Source organism: Contarinia nasturtii, unplaced genomic scaffold (genome assembly GCF_009176525.2).
Source record: "Contarinia nasturtii isolate CC-2019 unplaced genomic scaffold, AAFC_CNas_1.1 Cnas_scaffold_129, whole genome shotgun sequence".
In the NCBI taxonomy this organism is placed as follows: domain Eukaryota; kingdom Metazoa; phylum Arthropoda; class Insecta; order Diptera; family Cecidomyiidae; genus Contarinia; species Contarinia nasturtii.
The window spans coordinates 6,483,500-6,502,676 of record NW_022197486.1 but is presented as its reverse complement, the minus strand read 5'-3'; the positions used below and the strand labels follow the sequence as shown (position 1 = coordinate 6,502,676).

General features: G+C 32.5%; 4 protein-coding genes across 6 annotated transcripts in view; all 4 read right to left on the bottom strand.

Moving 5' to 3' along the window:
- Positions 1-456, bottom strand: part of LOC116348733 (protein 5NUC-like) — a 1,780-nt gene extending 1,324 nt beyond the window's left edge. The window contains exon 1 of the mRNA XM_031779819.1: positions 4-456. Within this exon, the coding sequence (XP_031635679.1) occupies positions 4-378 (375 nt within the window). The 5' untranslated portion in view covers positions 379-456. The remainder of the gene's footprint in view (positions 1-3) is intronic.
- Positions 457-1,300: 844 nt separating this feature from the next.
- Positions 1,301-4,882, bottom strand: LOC116346218 (serine protease Hayan-like). 2 transcript variants are annotated; one of them, XM_031776153.1, is made up of 12 exons: positions 4,727-4,882; positions 3,939-4,075; positions 3,631-3,699; positions 3,413-3,511; positions 3,187-3,285; positions 2,985-3,083; positions 2,802-2,861; positions 2,623-2,708; positions 2,422-2,568; positions 2,299-2,349; positions 1,954-2,134; positions 1,301-1,881 (listed from the first exon to the last, which is right to left on the bottom strand). In XM_031776153.1, the coding sequence occupies exons 2-12, from the start codon at positions 4,012-4,014 to the stop codon at positions 1,520-1,522; spliced, it is 1,329 nt and encodes a 442-aa protein (XP_031632013.1). In that variant the 5' UTR covers positions 4,015-4,075; positions 4,727-4,882; the 3' UTR covers positions 1,301-1,519. The 2 variants fall into 2 exon arrangements, with proteins under 2 accessions (XP_031632013.1, XP_031632021.1); XM_031776161.1 differs by having other exon boundaries at positions 3,939-4,058.
- Positions 4,883-5,796: 914 nt separating this feature from the next.
- Positions 5,797-9,492, bottom strand: LOC116346205 (protein 5NUC-like). The gene is made up of 5 exons (XM_031776149.1): positions 9,058-9,492; positions 7,264-7,520; positions 6,904-7,183; positions 6,195-6,833; positions 5,797-6,070 (listed from the first exon to the last, which is right to left on the bottom strand). Exons 1-5 carry the CDS (start codon positions 9,430-9,432, stop codon positions 5,831-5,833), a joined length of 1,791 nt encoding a protein of 596 aa, XP_031632009.1. The 5' UTR covers positions 9,433-9,492; the 3' UTR covers positions 5,797-5,830.
- Positions 9,493-10,047: 555 nt separating this feature from the next.
- Positions 10,048-18,762, bottom strand: LOC116347090 (protein 5NUC-like). Of its 2 annotated transcripts, none has more exons than XM_031777523.1 (7): positions 18,182-18,762; positions 12,988-13,320; positions 12,836-12,927; positions 11,992-12,248; positions 11,591-11,867; positions 10,852-11,493; positions 10,048-10,767 (listed from the first exon to the last, which is right to left on the bottom strand). In XM_031777523.1, the coding sequence occupies exons 2-7, from the start codon at positions 13,289-13,291 to the stop codon at positions 10,540-10,542; spliced, it is 1,800 nt and encodes a 599-aa protein (XP_031633383.1). In that variant the 5' UTR covers positions 13,292-13,320; positions 18,182-18,762; the 3' UTR covers positions 10,048-10,539. The 2 variants fall into 2 exon arrangements, with proteins under 2 accessions (XP_031633383.1, XP_031633390.1); XM_031777530.1 differs by lacking the exon at positions 18,182-18,762 and adding an exon at positions 13,433-13,493.
- Positions 18,763-19,177: the final 415 nt, after the last annotated feature.

Below are 19,177 nucleotides of genomic sequence, written 5' to 3'. Positions count from 1 at the left end.
TACGGCAACATCCGGTTTCAATATGTTCATGAATTCCGATGCAATTTTGTCTTTGAACATTTGAAAATAAGGTGTTCCCGTGTATGTATCACCTCCATTTAGAAACAGAACCGGCAACCCATTCCTTGTCTGATGATCGGCTCGATATCGTTTGATGAGAGTTGCAGCTCGCCCAAAGCCGCCGTAGCATTTGTGTTCTAGAGCCCTTTCCGGTGAACATTCACTGCCGGAATCTGACATTTCTTCGAAGTGTGCGTGCAAATCATTATTGTGCAACAGGATGAAATCCAATGCAGACTCTTTATTTTCAATTGGAACGGCACTCGCTACCGAAGCCACTAACAACAAAACAATACTAAATTTGATTAATTTCGACATTATTCGCACATCGATTCAACGTAAAAATAAAAAAATATGTGTTATACACAGCTGATAAAATAAAATCGTTCACGTTGAGTGTCTCAAAACGAATTGATCAACAACGCTCAAAAGGTTTCATATATAGCAGATATCCATCAGATGCTGTGTCATTCATTTTTTTCACAGGTATTGTCAGTACAGAGTCTGTACTACAGACAGTATATTGTGCTAATTAAGCAATAAACTAGAGCTTTATGGATGCGAAGTGTAATTGTACTAAACGAAAATATAAGCTGTAGACAATGCAAAAAAGCACAAATATCAGTTTATTGGTACACATACTTATGTTCTTATAAAATTAATTAGTATATAAAAACATGCATTGTGCTCGTCTTCTGTAACCTTATTTAGAATACAGAAACCAATGACTTTGTAAATCATTTTAATGCGATTGCGATAAATGAACACAAATTATTTACAGTCATATATCGCTCATTTATGTGCGAGTTTTTTTGGCGAAACTTCTTGAATTTGGTATTTTTGTTATCTAAATGTAATCAGCAATTATACGGAACTGCTGCTAAAACGTAAAGTTGAGCCTTTTGAAAGAAGTTAAATGAATGAATGAATTTTTTTACACAATATAATAAATCGTTTGAATATTTTAGTAAGCATTCATATCGCATTTAGTACATATACACATATTTTTTTAAATCTTATCTTGAAGTTATTTAGTATATCGAAATGAGACCGAAATGATTTCTAAATCTTGATTTACAAAACATGAACTTACTAAGCGCTAAATTTAGTAAAATAAATATTTTTCAATAATAATTACGTATAACACTCTTTCGATAGTAAAATTCTTTTAATTAAACGACCGTAATTTCTATTTTTAAAAAAAACTTTTTATTGAGTGATATTAGTTATTTTTATTGTTTCAAATACATGGATAACGGCTAAATTATTGATTGCTATTCATTTTATATACAAAAATATGCGTTGCTATGTAACAAATATCAAAAGTTGACCAGGTTTAAAAAAATAATAATTTGAAAGTGTTTTTTTACAAAATTTCTCTGCTATTCAATCATATTTTTACTATTTGAACATATTTAATCAAGTTTTTTCTACTTTGACACACCTGCCACTTCTGATATTAAAATTGATTTGGCCATACGATCATTTCAATCCAGTCCAAATAAGAAGCAACTCTTGTATAAACGCCTGGTAGTTCTTTGCTAAAACAGCCAACCCCAAATGACACGATACCTACAACCCTTGCAACCGGACTTGAGTCTTTGAAATATTGAATTGGCCCCCCGCTATCTCCTCCACAAGCGTCACTTCTTTCTAGTCGATCCTGTGCACAATATTGGCCATAACTGAGACCGTTTTGAGTCATTGCATTACTTGCATACTTATTATGTTCCAAAATCGCTGCATTGCACTGAGAAAGTGGTACCGTGGTCAGTTGTGCCATTTTCAAGTCATTTGAAGGCGAAGATCCTCCAAAAGACCCTTAAATGTTAAGATGTTAATTCATTCTCATTCTTTAATATGAATCAAAATATTAGCCTACTATCGATCTACCTTCCTTAGTGTTACCCCAACCTGTCACGATAAGATTTACATGTGATGGTAGATCTCCTACATCTGTTTCCAAACAGGCCGGTCCAATTTTATTCGAAAATTGAATATTATTCGTCACCTCAATCAATGCGATGTCATTCTTCAGGGTTTCATTTGAATAGCTCCCATGTACAAATTTACTCTGTTGCAAAAGTCATAAAAATCAAGAGTTTTAGCTAAATTACAAATACCATTTTGAGTGATTGAACCGGTGACTAAATTCAGAAAAAATATATTTTCTGATTTGACCAATAAATCCAACAATTACAAATCAGTTTTCTGCTTATGAACAACCAGAATTCTCACCTTTACTTGATAGTCGTCATATGAAGGGTGGTAACTATCAATCAGCTTATTCTGTTGAGTTTTAAAATTCACATTGAATCAAAATGATTAAATATTTTATGATTAAAGGGGTTCTTTTCTTACTGTTCCTAATCGAATAAGATTTACATCGAATTTCATCAAACAATGCGCTGCTGTTAATATGAACTTATTTGATATAATTGTGCCACCACAAAAAAAGAACACTTGCTGATTGTTATATTGATTGTAATAAACTTGTCCCAGAGCAGCCTTAAAACATGTGGAATATTAGTGAAAGCAATAATTTGTTTGAAATAAAAATACCATCCATATATATGTGTTGGGTGGAGCATTGTTGCCACCCAAGATTTTAGATGTCGCGGACTTTTGATGGCTGATGAGTTGACAGGCTGATTCAGAGAGGAAGAAAAATAAATAAATAAATATAGAAAATTGTTGGAAACACCGAAAATGTCCAGAAGAAAGAATTATTAAAATATTACCTTTGTCTGATTTTCGCATTGTTTGACCTTTTTTCAAAATTTCAACGATTCTTGCATTTCCTGGATAAAAAAGTAAGTTTGACTTTGATTAAGCTTCGAAAAAATGTTTATCATTAAAATATCCAAAATCTTCTCAAAACCTTGAAGGCAATTAAAAAATAATTTTACTATTAATCTTGATACCTTTTATTGTGGCCAGGTTTAGTGGTGTCAACCGATCGTTTGATTGAATGTTGACATTAGCGCCATTCTGGACTAACACTGCAACGACTTTTTCATGGCCTGAATTTGAAATTTTCAAAAACAAAAAAATCCATGATGATTTAAAATGTTGATGTAAAAATATAGTCTATAACTGAAGAAGGAATAAAAGATGGAACTCTACCATTCCATGTAGCGCAGTGTAAAGGTGTTTGCCCATAATTGGTCTGAAGATTAATGTTCGCTCCATTTTTAAGTAGCAGGTCAACAACTCTTTCGTGACCTACGTAAACGATTTCGATACAAATATCATGCATATTTTTGAATTTTACTTTCCCGCAGAGCATGACATCGCACATGACAATTTCATGCTCTGGTTTCCCTTAAAAATTGATTCATTTTTAAATCACCTTGCTGCGCGGCTACATGAATCGGTGTAAATCCGCCATTTTCTCTGATGTTTACATCTGCACTATTTCTAATCAACCTTTCAATCACATCAATTTGACCTAAATTTCATTAAAAAATCATATTCTTACAAATATTTTAATTGGAAATGGGCTTTATCCACCCATACTGCAAGCAAAAAAAAACATTGAACATATCTAAATGTTTGGTGTTTGGTTACCATAGTAAGAAGCCAAATAAATTGGACTATAGCTGCCGCCATATGCCAAAATAACTGCATTAGATTGATCTGAATGAAAAAAAGACATCTATTCAATTTCATCAGAAAAACTCATAGTTTGCCATAATAAATAGATAGGCGTAGTGCCAGCTTTTATGTTTATTCGTCACATACTGCACATTTTACCTCAAGTAAATTTTGAAATCGAAATTTTTGAATTTTAGTTTAGTCTCCTCAAAAAAGCACGAACTTTTTACAAATAATGAGCGCTTTTGTGTGGAACTGTTACTTTCTTGTTGAATATTTACCTACAATATATCCTTGACCAGTAATATTGGTCAGAATGACAGCAGAATATAGAAAGAGCACAGTTAATAGCTTCATCGCTTAAGGTAAAACGTTGTTCGATTTATTGCACTCAATGCAAGCTACAAATAAATATGAACTGAAATGAGAAAAGGAACATACACTTTTTAAACTTTAACTTTTTGGATTGATTCAATTTGAACATGGCACATTCGTTTGAATTCGTAATTTTGCACAAGTTGTATGCAATTTTAATGAAATCATTTTATGTATTCCTTTTTTTTGCAAATTTTGTCGAACTCGTAAGTAATTTGATTTGAAACATGTCTTGATAATGGTCATCTTACGTATGAACACGCGCACGCTGATAACATTTTTGTTCTAGATGAACTCTACACGTACATTGTAATCATCACATGAATCACACTACATTAAGATTATGTAGATCATTTAGATAGCAATGCACGGGCCGCAAACACTCAAAACACCATTGTACAGTCCATTGTCAATATAATATATAATATGTAGAGATATTTTTTGTTAAAAATAATCAGATTTACTATGCTGTAAAATGCCATTTATTTGATTGCAGTTATTTGTTAAAAAAACTATCACAGATATCTCGAGAGATACGAATTTCTTATACAGTTCGGAATTGTATCATAAAATCGCTGAATATGAATAGAAGCTGCGAATATAGCACTGCTTTAGCTGTAGCCACAATCGATTCACTACTTTTATTTATATTCTAAAATCCTTTCAGTAAGTAATCAATACAAAGAAGACATACCACGAATTTTCCTTAAAAATGAACTTATTTTTTTTTGGACAAACGTAATATTTCGATTTAAAACTTTAAAATAACACACTTCTTCTGCAAACAAAAATATTGCACAGTTAAATTAAAATTTTGAGGATTTAAAAGAGATAGCTTGAATCGCTCTTGGTTGAACCTCAACTGTGCTGATTTGTCAGACGTGCTTTAAACAGACGGAAAAATAAAGTGAATCGCAAAAAAATCAATTGATAATAGAAATGACACAATATTCTTATTTTATGATTTTAATTGGAATTTACTGTGTTTTTTTTTGTAATAGCATCCACTCATATCTTCCATAGAAAGAAGATAACACATTTCAGATTAAGAAAGTTTTGTTGATTTCGTCAGGTCATTAAGTTCATGTCCTTCTATGTTGTGGAAATTTCTAAAAATGATACGACTTTAAAAAGACTTTAAAATTGGGCAAATGTTTCGACTATGGTAACGCAACCGAAAGCGCGCCGGTCTTGAAAAAACATGTAAAAATACTAAAAATACTTGGGAACGGCGGGTGTAAGCTCGGATAGCCCCCTCTTAAATCGTCCGAGCTAACCCCCATACGATTTGCTAGGGATTTTCGTCAAAAAGTGACCTCCAAAAAAATGAAAAATCCAGTTTTCCTGAGAGAAAATTTCTTTCGATTGGCTGTAAGCATGTAAACCAGAGATCAGGTGAATGGGTGAATTTCTGAGTTTAGCGAATGTATTAACTTGAATTAGGAGTCTCCTTACACACCAAACTATACAGTCATTCTTATCTTACATGGTAATCGATGGCCATTGGCAGAGACCAGAAAAGATTATTATAAAAAATTATTAAAGTAAAGTAAAAATGAATGAATAAGAAAAAAAATATTACAACCGTAATTAAATTTAAGCCGAAAAAAATATTTAATAACTTTACTCACTTACTTGTTGAAAAAATCAACATAGTTTCAGGAGTAAAAAATTCGTCCAGAAAAAGTAGCAACGAGGCGATTTCGGCAAAGATACCATTTTATTTATTAAATAAGTTCAGAAATAATTTCAATTCGTATATCTTTTCATTTAAAAAATGGACATGAAAAAATTACATTTACCACGTGAAACATTTGTTTGATAAGAATTGACTAAGTAATAGGGTTGCTACAATCAGAACAACAACTGAAAATGGTTTCACTACACTCGATGTTGATTTAGATACGTTATCAATTACACCGTTCACTCCAATGAATCTAATTCGTCCTTCGATTGCTGGATAGATCGATTCAAAGCGATGTATGTAATTAATCACTGCATCAGCTGCCTCCAGTTTCATGTCAATGTATTCGTATGGCTAAAAAATAAATACATTTAATTAAATCGAAACGATAGGATTTTTTTGCTGAAGATTCGATTTAATATAATTAAGAGATTTAAAAAGGGAAAAACGAAAAATATTTTCGAGGATCAACACTTACTTTGAACATAGAAAAACCATCACCCCCTTCGTATGAGAATTTGGTAAGAATAACTCCATAGGTTTTCTGTTCATCAAGTGGTTCGTATACAGGTACACTACAGGTAGCACACAACACTTCAACAGAATGAACACGTGGGCCTTCTCCTTTTTGCAAATTATAAACAACACGCATACCGGACATCTGCGAAAAAGATCCTCGATATTTCACAGAAAATTCCAAAACTTCAATCAATACGCCTCCCGGAATATATGTAATAAATAATTTATCTTGAAATGGTAATATTGTTTGCAATTTGTATTTGGTAAGATTTCCAATTGTAGCACCACTACGAATTCCACCATTATTCATAATAGCGACTGAAGCATCTGTCCATCCGGAATCTGTTCCGGAATCTGTGTATTGTTGTACTCGGTTATAGACAAATGCATCAGTTATCAAATTTCCAATATTACAATCGAAATCACGACAGTCATTTTTCAATTCAACTTTTGAATAGGTAATAGTATTTTTGGTTAGAGCTTCAACACTTGGACGATATTTGGCCAATAATTCAATTACTTCTGCATCTTGTGGTATTTGATAATCTAATAGTATGGGGTTACCACTCCAACGAATCAAGTTTCCGTCCTCATCGAACTGAAATGAAGAGACACAATTTGAATAAAAAAATGCAGCGATTAAGAGCAAAACACTCAGTTCCACATACACTCAATTCTAGCTTGCCCAAGTATTTCGCATAACAAGACGCTTGGACAACAGGAACTTTTTTCCCGTTTGGCTGTTCGATTATGGTTGGATATGGGCCGAGTGGTTTGTCATTTAGATCGGGCGGTGTTCCGGTGTATAAAAAGGTATGCGAATGTGCACCCACAACTAAATCGATCATCGGACATTCTCTCGCTATTTCCTGATCCACGTCATAACCCGAATGACCCAATGCAATGATTATCTTAACGCCTTGACTCGTCAATGTCTCTGCTTCCTTACTGAATTATTAAAACATGTATATTTGGTGTTCATCAAACTTTAGTTACGAACTTAAAGAAAACTACGTTGGTATACGTACTTGATCGCGGCGATTTCGTTTGAAAAAATAACATCTTCGCTTTTTGATATATTCTTTGTCTCCGGTGCTATGTATCCAATGACTCCAACCTTTGTGTCATTCACATCAAACACAACTGATGGCCGCACCGAATGAGTTTGCATCAGCGGATGATCGTCCGGAATATCCAAATTGGCCACAGCTATCGGGAAACTGACGTTTCTCAAAAACGGCAAAAGTCCATTTATTCCCAGATCAAAACCATGATTTCCTAATGTCTATACAGAAACAGATAATTAAATACAATGCAAATTGAAATAATTCAAGAATTTTTGTTTAGCTAATAGAGTGAATCATTCACACAAATGAATGGGTCAGAATAAAAATCCGACTTGTACGCAGAGTCTATAAGAGTGGAACACAGCGTTTTTTTTAACATAGAATTGTTGTTGTATTACAACAAATAAACTAATGTAAAAAAACTCCATGTTCCACTTTTATAGACTCTGCGTACAAGTTGGATTTTTATTTTGACCCATTCAAATGATGCAACGATAAATCGTAATAGAAAAAGGGGTTTTTTCGCTTATCGCCCATTTATTTTCGGCCGGGGAATTTTTAAAATATCATTGATTGATTCAGCTTATCTTCGATGTAAGATTATTCATATGGGTATATAAGATTTGACCGCAAACGAAACGAAATCAATTCAAAGTGTTCGGTCATTTAAACTGTGAATTACAAACACTTTAAAGCCAAAAAGCCAAAATGAATTTCAAATTATTCTTCTTTTTCGCCACGGTCTTCTTTCTTCAAGTAAATTCAATGGGAGGAAATGACAGCAAATTTTAAAATTGGCGCGCTGTTTAGTTTCAATTTGAGTTGTTAAATTACATTGCATTTTCAAATTACATTTGAAATTCAGGGCGCCACCGTTGGCTCAAAGAGACTTGAAGTCTTCACATCCTCTCATTGAGCAAATTCTTTGTGATTTCGAACACAGCTGTGACATGCGCATCGCAAGGTGGACCCGCAGCGTGTCGTCCATACTGCATTTTAAATGGGTACAAAAGCGGATATTGTAATTCAAAAGGAAATTGTGTATGCACCAACTGAGGCGGACAGCAGAGCATCGTACTATGGATCTTTCCGGAAAACCGACATCATTATCAAAAAAAATATATCTCGACCAAATTTTAAGCTCTCATTAAATTGAATGTAACCATATTAGTATATGTGAAAAATTTTTAATAGAATTTTCATTTCTACATGATTTCTTCATTTTGCCAATTAAAAATATGGTATATTTTTTGATAACCGTTGCTTTTGACAACCACCTTGAGTCCCCGTATATCGCACAATAATGCGCTATTTGTTGACGTGGTTATTAATGTATGTAATTACAAAGACGGAATTGTTGGATGGTGGCTTAACTAAATTTTTATATCGCTTGTTTTCAACCACAATTCGCACACGTCACCAGTGTTGGTATTCTGGCAAATAATTCCGATTCTTTCTTTTATCCAAAAATCGTTATTACTTTTTATAGTTTTATTTTGTTTACCTAACTATGGCAAAAATTTCGCAAAAGTCATTGTTTGAATACCTTAACATCATAAATAAAACTGATAAATGACAAAAGAATTTCTACAAAAATTTGACTTCATAAGATTTTCCATTGGTATCTTTTTTAAGAGAACTTTTCAAAATCCAATTTTCGTAAAAATGCTTATGTAATCTGTCTAATGCTAATAATTGTTTCGATTAATATCTGTTTTGTATCCATTGCATGTTCGAGTAAACTAAGTAACGTACGGCAACATCCGGTTTCAATATGTTCATGAATTCCGATGCAATTTTGTCTTTGAACATTTGAAAATAAGGTGTTCCCGTGTATGTATCGCCTCCATTTAGAAAGAGAACCGGCAACCCATTCCTTTTCTGATGATCGGCTCGATATCGTTTGATGAGAGTTGCAGCTCGCGCAAATCCACCGTAGCATTTGTGTTCTAGAGCCTCTTCAGGTGTACATTCACTGCCGGAATCTGACATTTCTTCGAAGTGTGCGTGCAAATCATTATTGTGCAACAGGACGAAATCCAATGCGGACTCTTTATTTTCAATTGGAACGGCACTCGCTACCGAAGCTACTAACAACAACACAATACTAAATTTGATTAATTTCGACATTATTCGCACACAAATTTCAATTTCAAAATATGCACAGTTGATAAAATACAGTCGTTTACGTTGAATGTCTCAAAATGAATTGAAAAGCTACGTTTAAAATGTATCATATTCACTATAGATATATTATTTTTTATGGTTCTCATTAAACAATAATGTAGGCTGATATCTTCAAAGATTGAAATAGTACCATGAGAATACATTTGAAAAATAAAAAAATATGTTTCACATGATAACACTGTCGCAATGAATGTGATCCTCCTGTGATTTGGATGTTTATACAGACATTTTTGAAAAATAGGTATAAATAAATGATAATGACTAGTGATACTAAAGTGATTGAAACAAAACCAAAGCGTGTGCTTTCCAATATAAATATAAATTGTGGTAAAAAAAATCTACGAACGTAGTTGCAAAGCAAGTAACATTATTTTTCGGAAATTTTAACACTTTTTCCATTAAATACCAAAAGTGTTTTAAACATTTTATTTCTTTTTATCTTATCATTGAGACTGCTATCTAAAATATACCCAATGAGAAATGGATAAATGCTTGATGCAGAAAATTAAAGCCAAGAAAGTGGTGATCCCATGGGCGTTATACGAAATCATACAATCATTTTTTCAAAGTGATTCTTTTTTATTAAAACATTATCGATCACACCATTGATGTGGATGGATAAAATAATTTCGGCTATTTTTTTATTTCTTGATCTGCGCATTTCTTCCCTGAAATAAATCTTTTTGAAAAAAGAGCGCTTTAAAAAAAATTAAGTGATTAATTTAAGATTTTTATCTATTTAAACTTTTTCCACCATAATTCATGTGATTTCATTTTTCAAATGAATAAATTGGCGTTCGTGAATTTATTTGCAAGAGAACTCAAGTGACAAAGCTAATTTTTACAATGTAACAGCTATTGCTATTGAAATTGTCTTTTTTAAAAAAGATTACACAAAAATCTTACTACAAATTACATAATTGTACAAATTATCTACCATTATTTTTTTATTTTTTTTGATTGCTTATGATTTAAAATAATGCTTAATAATGTGTCGTGAAATAATTGATACATGAACAAAGAAAAAAAAATGAAACACTATTCTATTGTCTATTGAAAGTAATTAAACAACGACACGGCCGTCAGTAAGATGATAGACAACGAAACAGTGCATCGTGGCGCACCACTTCCGGTTTTGGCAGGGGGATTGATGCCAAATGTAGATAATTTGAGCATTGTGATGCGACCTTCGACCACTGGATAAACTGTTCCATAGTCATGAATATACCGTTGTACAGCTTCAAATTCCGAGATATCCATGCTTTGTACATTATATTCCTTCAAAGAAATAGTGAACAAAAAAGATGAAATGTAAAATGCATTTGATCAAATAAAAAAATGGAGAATTTAATAAATATTTACTTTGAACATTGAAAATCCGTCGCCACCTTCGAATAAGAATTGCGATATAATGATGCCGTACATTTTTTTCGATTCGAGTTTTGAATACTGTGGAAGTTCACAATCGGCACACAAAATCTCTACCGACTTAACTCGATGACCGGACACTTTCTCCATATCATACACAACCCGAAGTCCAGACATTTGTAAGAACTCACCTCGATCGCCGGTGTATTGTTTAACCGAATGTTCAAGAGCTTGTAGAATTCCGGCGCCGGTAATGTTCATTATCAGCATTGAATTGTTAAACGGTAATATTGTTTTCAAATCAAACTTTGTAATTTTTCCAAATGGCATCGATGCACGTATGCCACCGCCTTGTACAAAACAAACAGCTGCATCTGTCCAATATTCACCCTGGTGCTGATTAACTCTTGTATAAACAAGCGCATCCGAAATCATATTGCCGAGATTACATTCAGTTTTGCGACATGAGTCACCATCTAAGTGCACCTTTGTGTAGCCGATCTCGGTTGTCGTTAATTCGATTACGGATGGACGATATTTTTCCAATAAATCCAAAGTTTCTGGATCACGTTCTATAGATCCGTTCAACAGAATTGGTGCACCACCCCAATGAATCAAATTTCCATTCGCATCAAACTAAATAATAAATTTTAAATAAAAATGTACATTCAATTGATTTGAGCACCGATACAAAAAATGATTGCATTTAAATACGTCTGCATTTGAAACTTACACTCAATTCCAACTCACCAAGGTATTTCGTATATGCATAGGCTTGAACAACGGGCACTTCTTTGCCACTGGTTTGTTTAATTACCGTTGGATATGGACCATTGATTTTTTCAATGTCCGGCTGTTGACCCGAATACAAAAATGTATTCGAATGGCCACCGATTACAACATCGACAAGTGGACATTTCTTTGCAATATCCTTATCAACATCATAACCAGAATGACCCAGCGCAATAATTATGTTAACACCTTTATTTTTTAATGCTTCCGATTCATCACTGGCGATTTGTTAATAAATGAATGTCAATCAATTGTCATTTGGTGAAATTAAAAGAGAAATAAAAACATAATCGTTAGTCAATTGGTGGCAGGCATGATAAATGAGTTTATTGATCTACTCACTTGATTGCCAATACTTCTGGAATGAATTCCAAATCGTTTGGAGTTGCAACCAGTTTTGTTTCTGGTGTAAGATAACCGATAACACCAACTTTGAATCCTTTAATGTCAAACACCACGGACTTTTTCAGTGCGGCCGTTTGCCATAAAATATGATCAGCTGAATTGTTTATATTGGACACTAACACTGGAAATGTGACATCATTCAAGAACGGCACCAACCCATCTATGCCCAAATCTAATTCATGATTTCCTAATGACTATAAAAAAACATAAAATGTGATTATTTTTTTTAGAAAACCAAAAATTGTCTTATTTTTAAAAAAATGATGGAATATAAGAGACTCAAAGGTGAAAAAGAGATTAGTCGGTTTTTACATTTTATGCGGCCATCGATTTTTTAAACTTACGAATTATGGCACTGATCAGTCTTCAATCAGTCTTTTTAAATTAAGATTTTTTTGTTGCCCAAAATTTAACGGCCACGCGAATCGCGTGACGCGATAAATGTTTGAATAAAAGTGATAAACGTTGTCAATAAAACTATCATGATTGTTGAAAAACGTAATACTATTTTACCAAGGACACTTATTTTTTATTATTGTTTATCTCTTATCAATAAACTCAGCAAAATTGAATAATAGGAACCTTTTATCTGATGAGCTGATGAAAACAATATTTCGATTGAAATACGTCAGATTTGGTTTAAAATATTTCATAGAAAATCGACATCAACTTAATAAAGAATTTTCAAGCATTTCAACTTGAATACGAGACTTTTTTTCATTGTTAAGCGTGTAAGTTCGCATATAAATGTATCAATGTATAAAAAAGTCTATATACTTACAATGGCATCAGGTTTGAGAATATTCATGAATTCTGAAACAATTTTGTCCTTGAAAATTGTGAACCACGGTGTTCCAGTGTAAGTGTCGCCAGCTAAATAAAAAGAAATCATCCACAATTTTCCAGCCGATAATATATTTTAATGATATTTACCATTCAAATATAAAACGGCTGGTCCACCTTTTTCCGCCTTTTTTCGATACTCTTTTATTACGTATGAAACACGTGCCATGCCACCATAGCATCTATTTTCAACAATTTCGTCGGGATGACATGTTGACGAAAATTTATCAGTCTGTTCGAAGCGTGCATGCATATCATTATTATGTAAAATGATCAAGTCTAATGCTGAATTTTTATTTGATCCATTTTGTAGGGGTATTGTTCGTGCGATATCCACTAACAGACCAATTACTAGGGCAATGCAAATCCGATAATATGATTTAATTCGGATCATTTTTGTTTATATATAATAAATCAAGTTCACTGCCAAAACACACAAAAAAAATTCAACAATAAAAAAAATATATATATTACAAGTTATTCAACGTTTCAATTTAAATTCAATTCAAACAAAAAAAAAATAAACCAAACACACAACAGTAAATTGATTGAGAATATCGTTGCAAATTGTCGTTATCACATTGAACTGTTTTCATGTGCATGTGTTCAGCGCACATGTCTGTCGACTAATGTCGGGCTGTAGCTCTCAACACAACCCAAGTATATATCTTTTACCACACTAATGCGTTCGACTGATAGACTGACGAATAATAATCCGACTACGCTTGCATTCGTATGCTTGTAAAAAAAAAATAACCGACCGGAGCCAGTCTAGTCGGAAATTGTATGTAAAAAAAGAAGCATCCTTTTCTTTTCATCAGTGGGCACTCTTAATGAATGTGTTTTAGTTTGAAAAAGAGAAAAATTCAGACAAGAGAATGTTTGAAGTTTTTATGCGTCTAGCAAATTTTTAAATATGTGAACATGTTTTACATCAAGATCGAATGCTTTTTATTAGTTTTTGTATTTTTATGAGTGGTTTTTGATGTATTTGTATCGTATTCACTTGTTGAATGTGTGAAAAATATTTTGACTGACGATGGGTGAGAAACGAAGCAATCGATTAAATTCTTATCATGCGAATGAACGTATTTTACAAACTTTTTTTACATTCGTGCCCTTCGTATGTCTGTAGATTGATAAGCAATTTTGGGAAGTCTTCACTTAATGAATTTATGCACGCGATACAACAAAAGGGAATTAGGACTTTGAACAGACGCAAAGAACTGGCAATTAAATGCATACAGAAAAAAATTTGTCAAACGATGAAATATGTTGTATCTTTCACCAATTGTGAGACGTGATTTTAAATTTCAATTTAATTTTTTTTACACGCATTGTATGTCGTTTATTTTTTCGTTCGATTACACACAAATTTGCTGTTCCTCACACGTACACAATGTCAAGTTTATTTTTGTCACGTGCTAAGCTGAACGATGTAAAAAAAAAAACAACATAAAATCATCTTTTATTAGCTTGAGCTCGAAACCATCGGAAATTTTGCTAAATTTTCATTCAAATGAGTTGTTAGTTTTATTTTAGGCCTACAATTTCTGTGTGAATATACACAGTTTTTTTTTTTCAAATATACACAAACGCAAAATTTACAAATGTCAATGACCGATGTTAAAGGTAACATGGGTAATGTTGGCACTAAATCAAAATTCGATTGATGTGTTTGTGTGTACGTAAAAAATGCCTCCATTATTAACTTGTTGCTAACGTTGCATTTGACCGAGTCGAGTAATGAGATTGTTTGGTTGCATGTTGAAATACGCACATTTTCACAAATTGTAGATTTCATTTTAAACAGTTTGTTAATTGATTCGCTGAATTCAACAGAACACTTAACCTTTTTATGAATTGCTTTTTTTGTTTGAGAACTTCAAACTTTATGCTTTCTTTTTTCAACTAATAATAATAACTTCCAGATGAGAATGTCAATTTTTTTTTGGTAATAATCTGGTTTTTGGTGATAATCCGTGCCGAGCCATTTTCGATAAATCAAGGCAATTACCGTTTCGATAGAAATATATATAAACCGGCTAGAATATTCGTGACTTCAAGAAATTTGTCAGAATAAAACTGAAACGGTTCTGTACATTCTTTATATGAACATGTTGCTCTTTTACTCTAACAGATTTCCTGATCTCACGATTCATACCTTGATATTTTATGAAAAAGTTGTACTCTCTCAAATTCCCGAAATTCTAGTAAAATATTGTCATTCAGAATTTGAATCGTCGAAATATGAGGTGAACATTTGTTAATCGATTTAATGCTACCTTTGTCTATTGTGTCGATCGTAATTCATGATATCATCTACTTATCAAAGACGCACAATTTCATTTAAGGTTAAACGTCAACAATTATCATCTATCGTTGACCGAGGGCGCATTTCTATAGCTTGTGCGAAATCATCCATACTGCATTCAATGTTAATCGTATGCAGCAAAAGGACAACACGTTAAAAGGCATATAGGCAACTAAAAAATCGCTGATTCATATCGATGTGCGAAGAATATGATTTATGAGTCCGAATTCTAATGTTCATTTGATAAATTTGGTATAAATTCTCGATTGAATCTTAATTTATTTAACTTAATTCACTTATTGATCATCAAGTATTGTATGGACACTCATGATACACTTTTTATTTATTCATATCAAAGTAACTTGATAATACAACTTAAATAGGATGTTTTCAATTAATTGCTACAAACTTCAATATTTTTGCGGAGATTTTTGAAATTTTATCAATTGGTTGTTGGACGTTTATTCTTGCAGATAACGATCCACTTACGAAAATTTGATAAATAACGATTTGAAATTGACGAATCTTTGACGATTTATATTTACTTGATTTTAACACATGATTCAATGTAATTTCTTCGATAACGAAATTTCAACAAAAACATTGGCTCCCTCTCTCTCTTTTGTTCTTTCGCACGATTGAAACTCTGTTCTCTTGTTTGTTCAGCTTTCCTTAAACGTTTCTTATCAAATTCATCAACAAAAGGTTTTTTAATGAACAAAAATAATGCATATAAACACATTTATCCATGCATCTCTCCATTTATTGACGGTTTTAAATTAAAAAGAATACTCTCCGTCGCCAACAATTTGCACATTCTCATGCGATATTTTTGAATACAAGTGTGACCACAACAATTTTTGCTACTCTTTATATTTCGAATCCACATAGAGACTATTAATACAATATTATTATAGCGGTAACGTTTTCTACTCTCTGGTTCATATCTTGAGAATTATTTATGTCCAACATATTTATTCATATATATTATTTTAATAGTTGTGGCCAATAACACGCAATATGTTGGGAAACAAATTTGGCAACATATGAATATGTTTGCGAATATGCTATTTACATATTAATGAGCGTCAAGCTGTATTAGAAAAGTTTAATCATTTAATCACGCATCATGCGGATATGTACGCATGCTAAAATCCAGCCCATGTGGAGATCCATAAACTAATATGATATTTCACAGAGTTGACTATGATTTGCATTTGCTATTTATGGAAATGTCACATGTTAATGTGCCGGTGTAAAAAAAGTATTCCTTTAATGTCAAAACATCATAAAATCGACACAGATCTTTGAAATGTGGTCTTTCTTATTTTATTTAGACCAGTAAAAAGTAAAAACATCATTGGATCGTTAGTCAATGTAATTGAAAAACGTCCAACACACAAAATTAGTTCTCTACAAAAAGACAAAATCATACAAAGATCCATTGATACACCTCGTGTTTAAGTCATAAATAACAATATTCGAACCACAAAAACAATAATTAGAAATGTCAATGGCGCATATAAAACACTTGTTCAAATAAATTTACGCCAAAGTAATAATTTTTGGTTTCGAATTGTGTTAGAATTGTAATTTTAACGTTTGCTAGAAATGGCATATATTTTTGAAACGTGTAGAAGTCTCTCTATGGAAACTACATGTATTAAACTGCTGTCTCAGTGGTTTACTAAACAAAGGTGACAATTTTGTCAAAAGTAAAAAAAGTGTGTATACACTGTGTAAGTAATGAGTACATAGGAAATTTGACTTTGGCGTATCATCATGAAATTGGATAACAATTTCCAATTTACGCATTCATTTGCCGTGAAACAAACGACAGAGAAATAAATGCCAATCAACAAATATAAAACACAATAATTTACAAGCAAACTATTTAATCATACGTTTTAAATATATGCTTACGCCAAGTGCGACACAAAATTCACAGGCCATAAATTCGACAACAAAATCTATCACAATAAATTGTTTTCCATTTATTTTTGCCTGTTCAAACGTTCTATTCAATTCTAATATGGGGATATAACCATTGATTTTCGCTTCAAATTGCATGTAATTTGATAAACAAAATGTCTTTTGTCTTTTTTTTGTTTTGATTGAAAGGAAAATTCCACTATTCTAAATCTAAATTAATATCGTAAGTATCGTTAATTCGATCCCATTAAATCCAGAATTCAAACCAAATTGTACCACATTGAACGAACGTTATTTGTTTGTGTCGGCAATTAAATCGTTTTAACGTATGTAAATATGTGAAATGAAATTATTGTCTGACGACGAGCGATAGAGATATGAGAAATCATCATGAAATGTAATAAATGTGTCTAATCAAATTGCATCCATAAAAGGTAATTTAAATGCCAATTAAAATTGTTTTACTACGATTTCCCGTATTTACTACTATTTTCAGTATGATTCTATCGTAAAAATTGGGAACATCATTCGGTAAGCCCGATAGCGATTTCATTCACAATTTTGCAGAGATAAAGAATTCCACGATAGTCGTATGAAGTGCTCTTATTATCCCGGTAACACTGAACAAACTCTTGTATTGACTATCAATGAAATGTATGACCTCGCGATATATGGCAACGATTCATTGACAATTTAATGAGATTAATTCCTGTATTCGGTATTTCATCGCATTGGCGCTTTGATTTTAATGTATCGATGTTACAACATCAAAATGTTTATTCGCTCATTTTGTACGTCATTTCTCGTCAAAAATGTTTATTCGCTTTTCAACGTGAACACACTACAAATAAATAAAGCGACATGTACACTGCACATTTTTTTTCACATCAATTTCTGTGTTTGTTCGGTTTCTGTTTAATTTGTCTATCGATTTTGAAAGAAAAAATGCATCGTCATTTTTTACCATAAAAAAAATCACTATCCGGAAGATCAAAAAAAAGGTTGCCAATGGCATGACAAATATATCGTCAAACTTACCGAACAGAATAAAAAATGCTTTAGCTGGAAAAATACACTAAACACAAGAATCGATGCCACTTTATGAGAATTTTCTTTATTGTCTCCAATCCATTAAATTGAATATATCGTAGCTATAACGATGGTGGAATGAAAGACGATGTGTCCGATATTACGAATTTTGACGGAGTGTGCCTCTCAGCTGATGTACGTCGCAGACTGATTACAATTTGATTGTGGGCGCACTTTTCATATGTCTTTCAGCTGATTATTGCCTCATATACACATTGAGCATATTCATAGGCAGCAACAACCTACCTTAAACAATATCGAATCGAAAAGAGAGAAGGAACGAAAAAAGCACATACACACACACACAACAAATACTTATCGTTTTGTACAACTCTTCAACAAATTGACAAATGAATCCGAATTGGAAGCAAAATCAACGCGCTTTTTTTATTCGCTCGACATTCTTTTGTTTAACCAACCACTGCTTATTGACACAGGCATTTTGATTGTTCATTAATAAACATATGTAAAAAACAATGATTATGGAGAAATGTCGTTATTCAAAATATATCATCAAAAATTTGAGCGAGAATAATAGAACAAAAAAACGTGTAACGGTAAATAGAACAAAAAGCACTATAGGCGTGCTGAAATACGGCAATTTTTTTTGTCATTCACACAGTAAAAACACACGTTGCGGTTATTATTATCAAATTCAAATAGAAACAAAACAACACTATATATCGAATGAAGGTGATATATTCAATTCACTAAAATATTTCCGCTAGAAAATATGCTGCCGTTTGTACAACTCACTACGTTAGACTTTCATTTAAATTAATTGTGCAATCATACATGTCAATACGAACGGTGCTGTTGTTGGTATTGTTGTTGTCATTTGCTACAGTGTATTTGAACGATGGAACTGTTTGGCATACAAAATCGTATATGAACTGTATGCGTTTGATGAGGACAAGCCATTGAAAGTGCAATACATGTGATTTT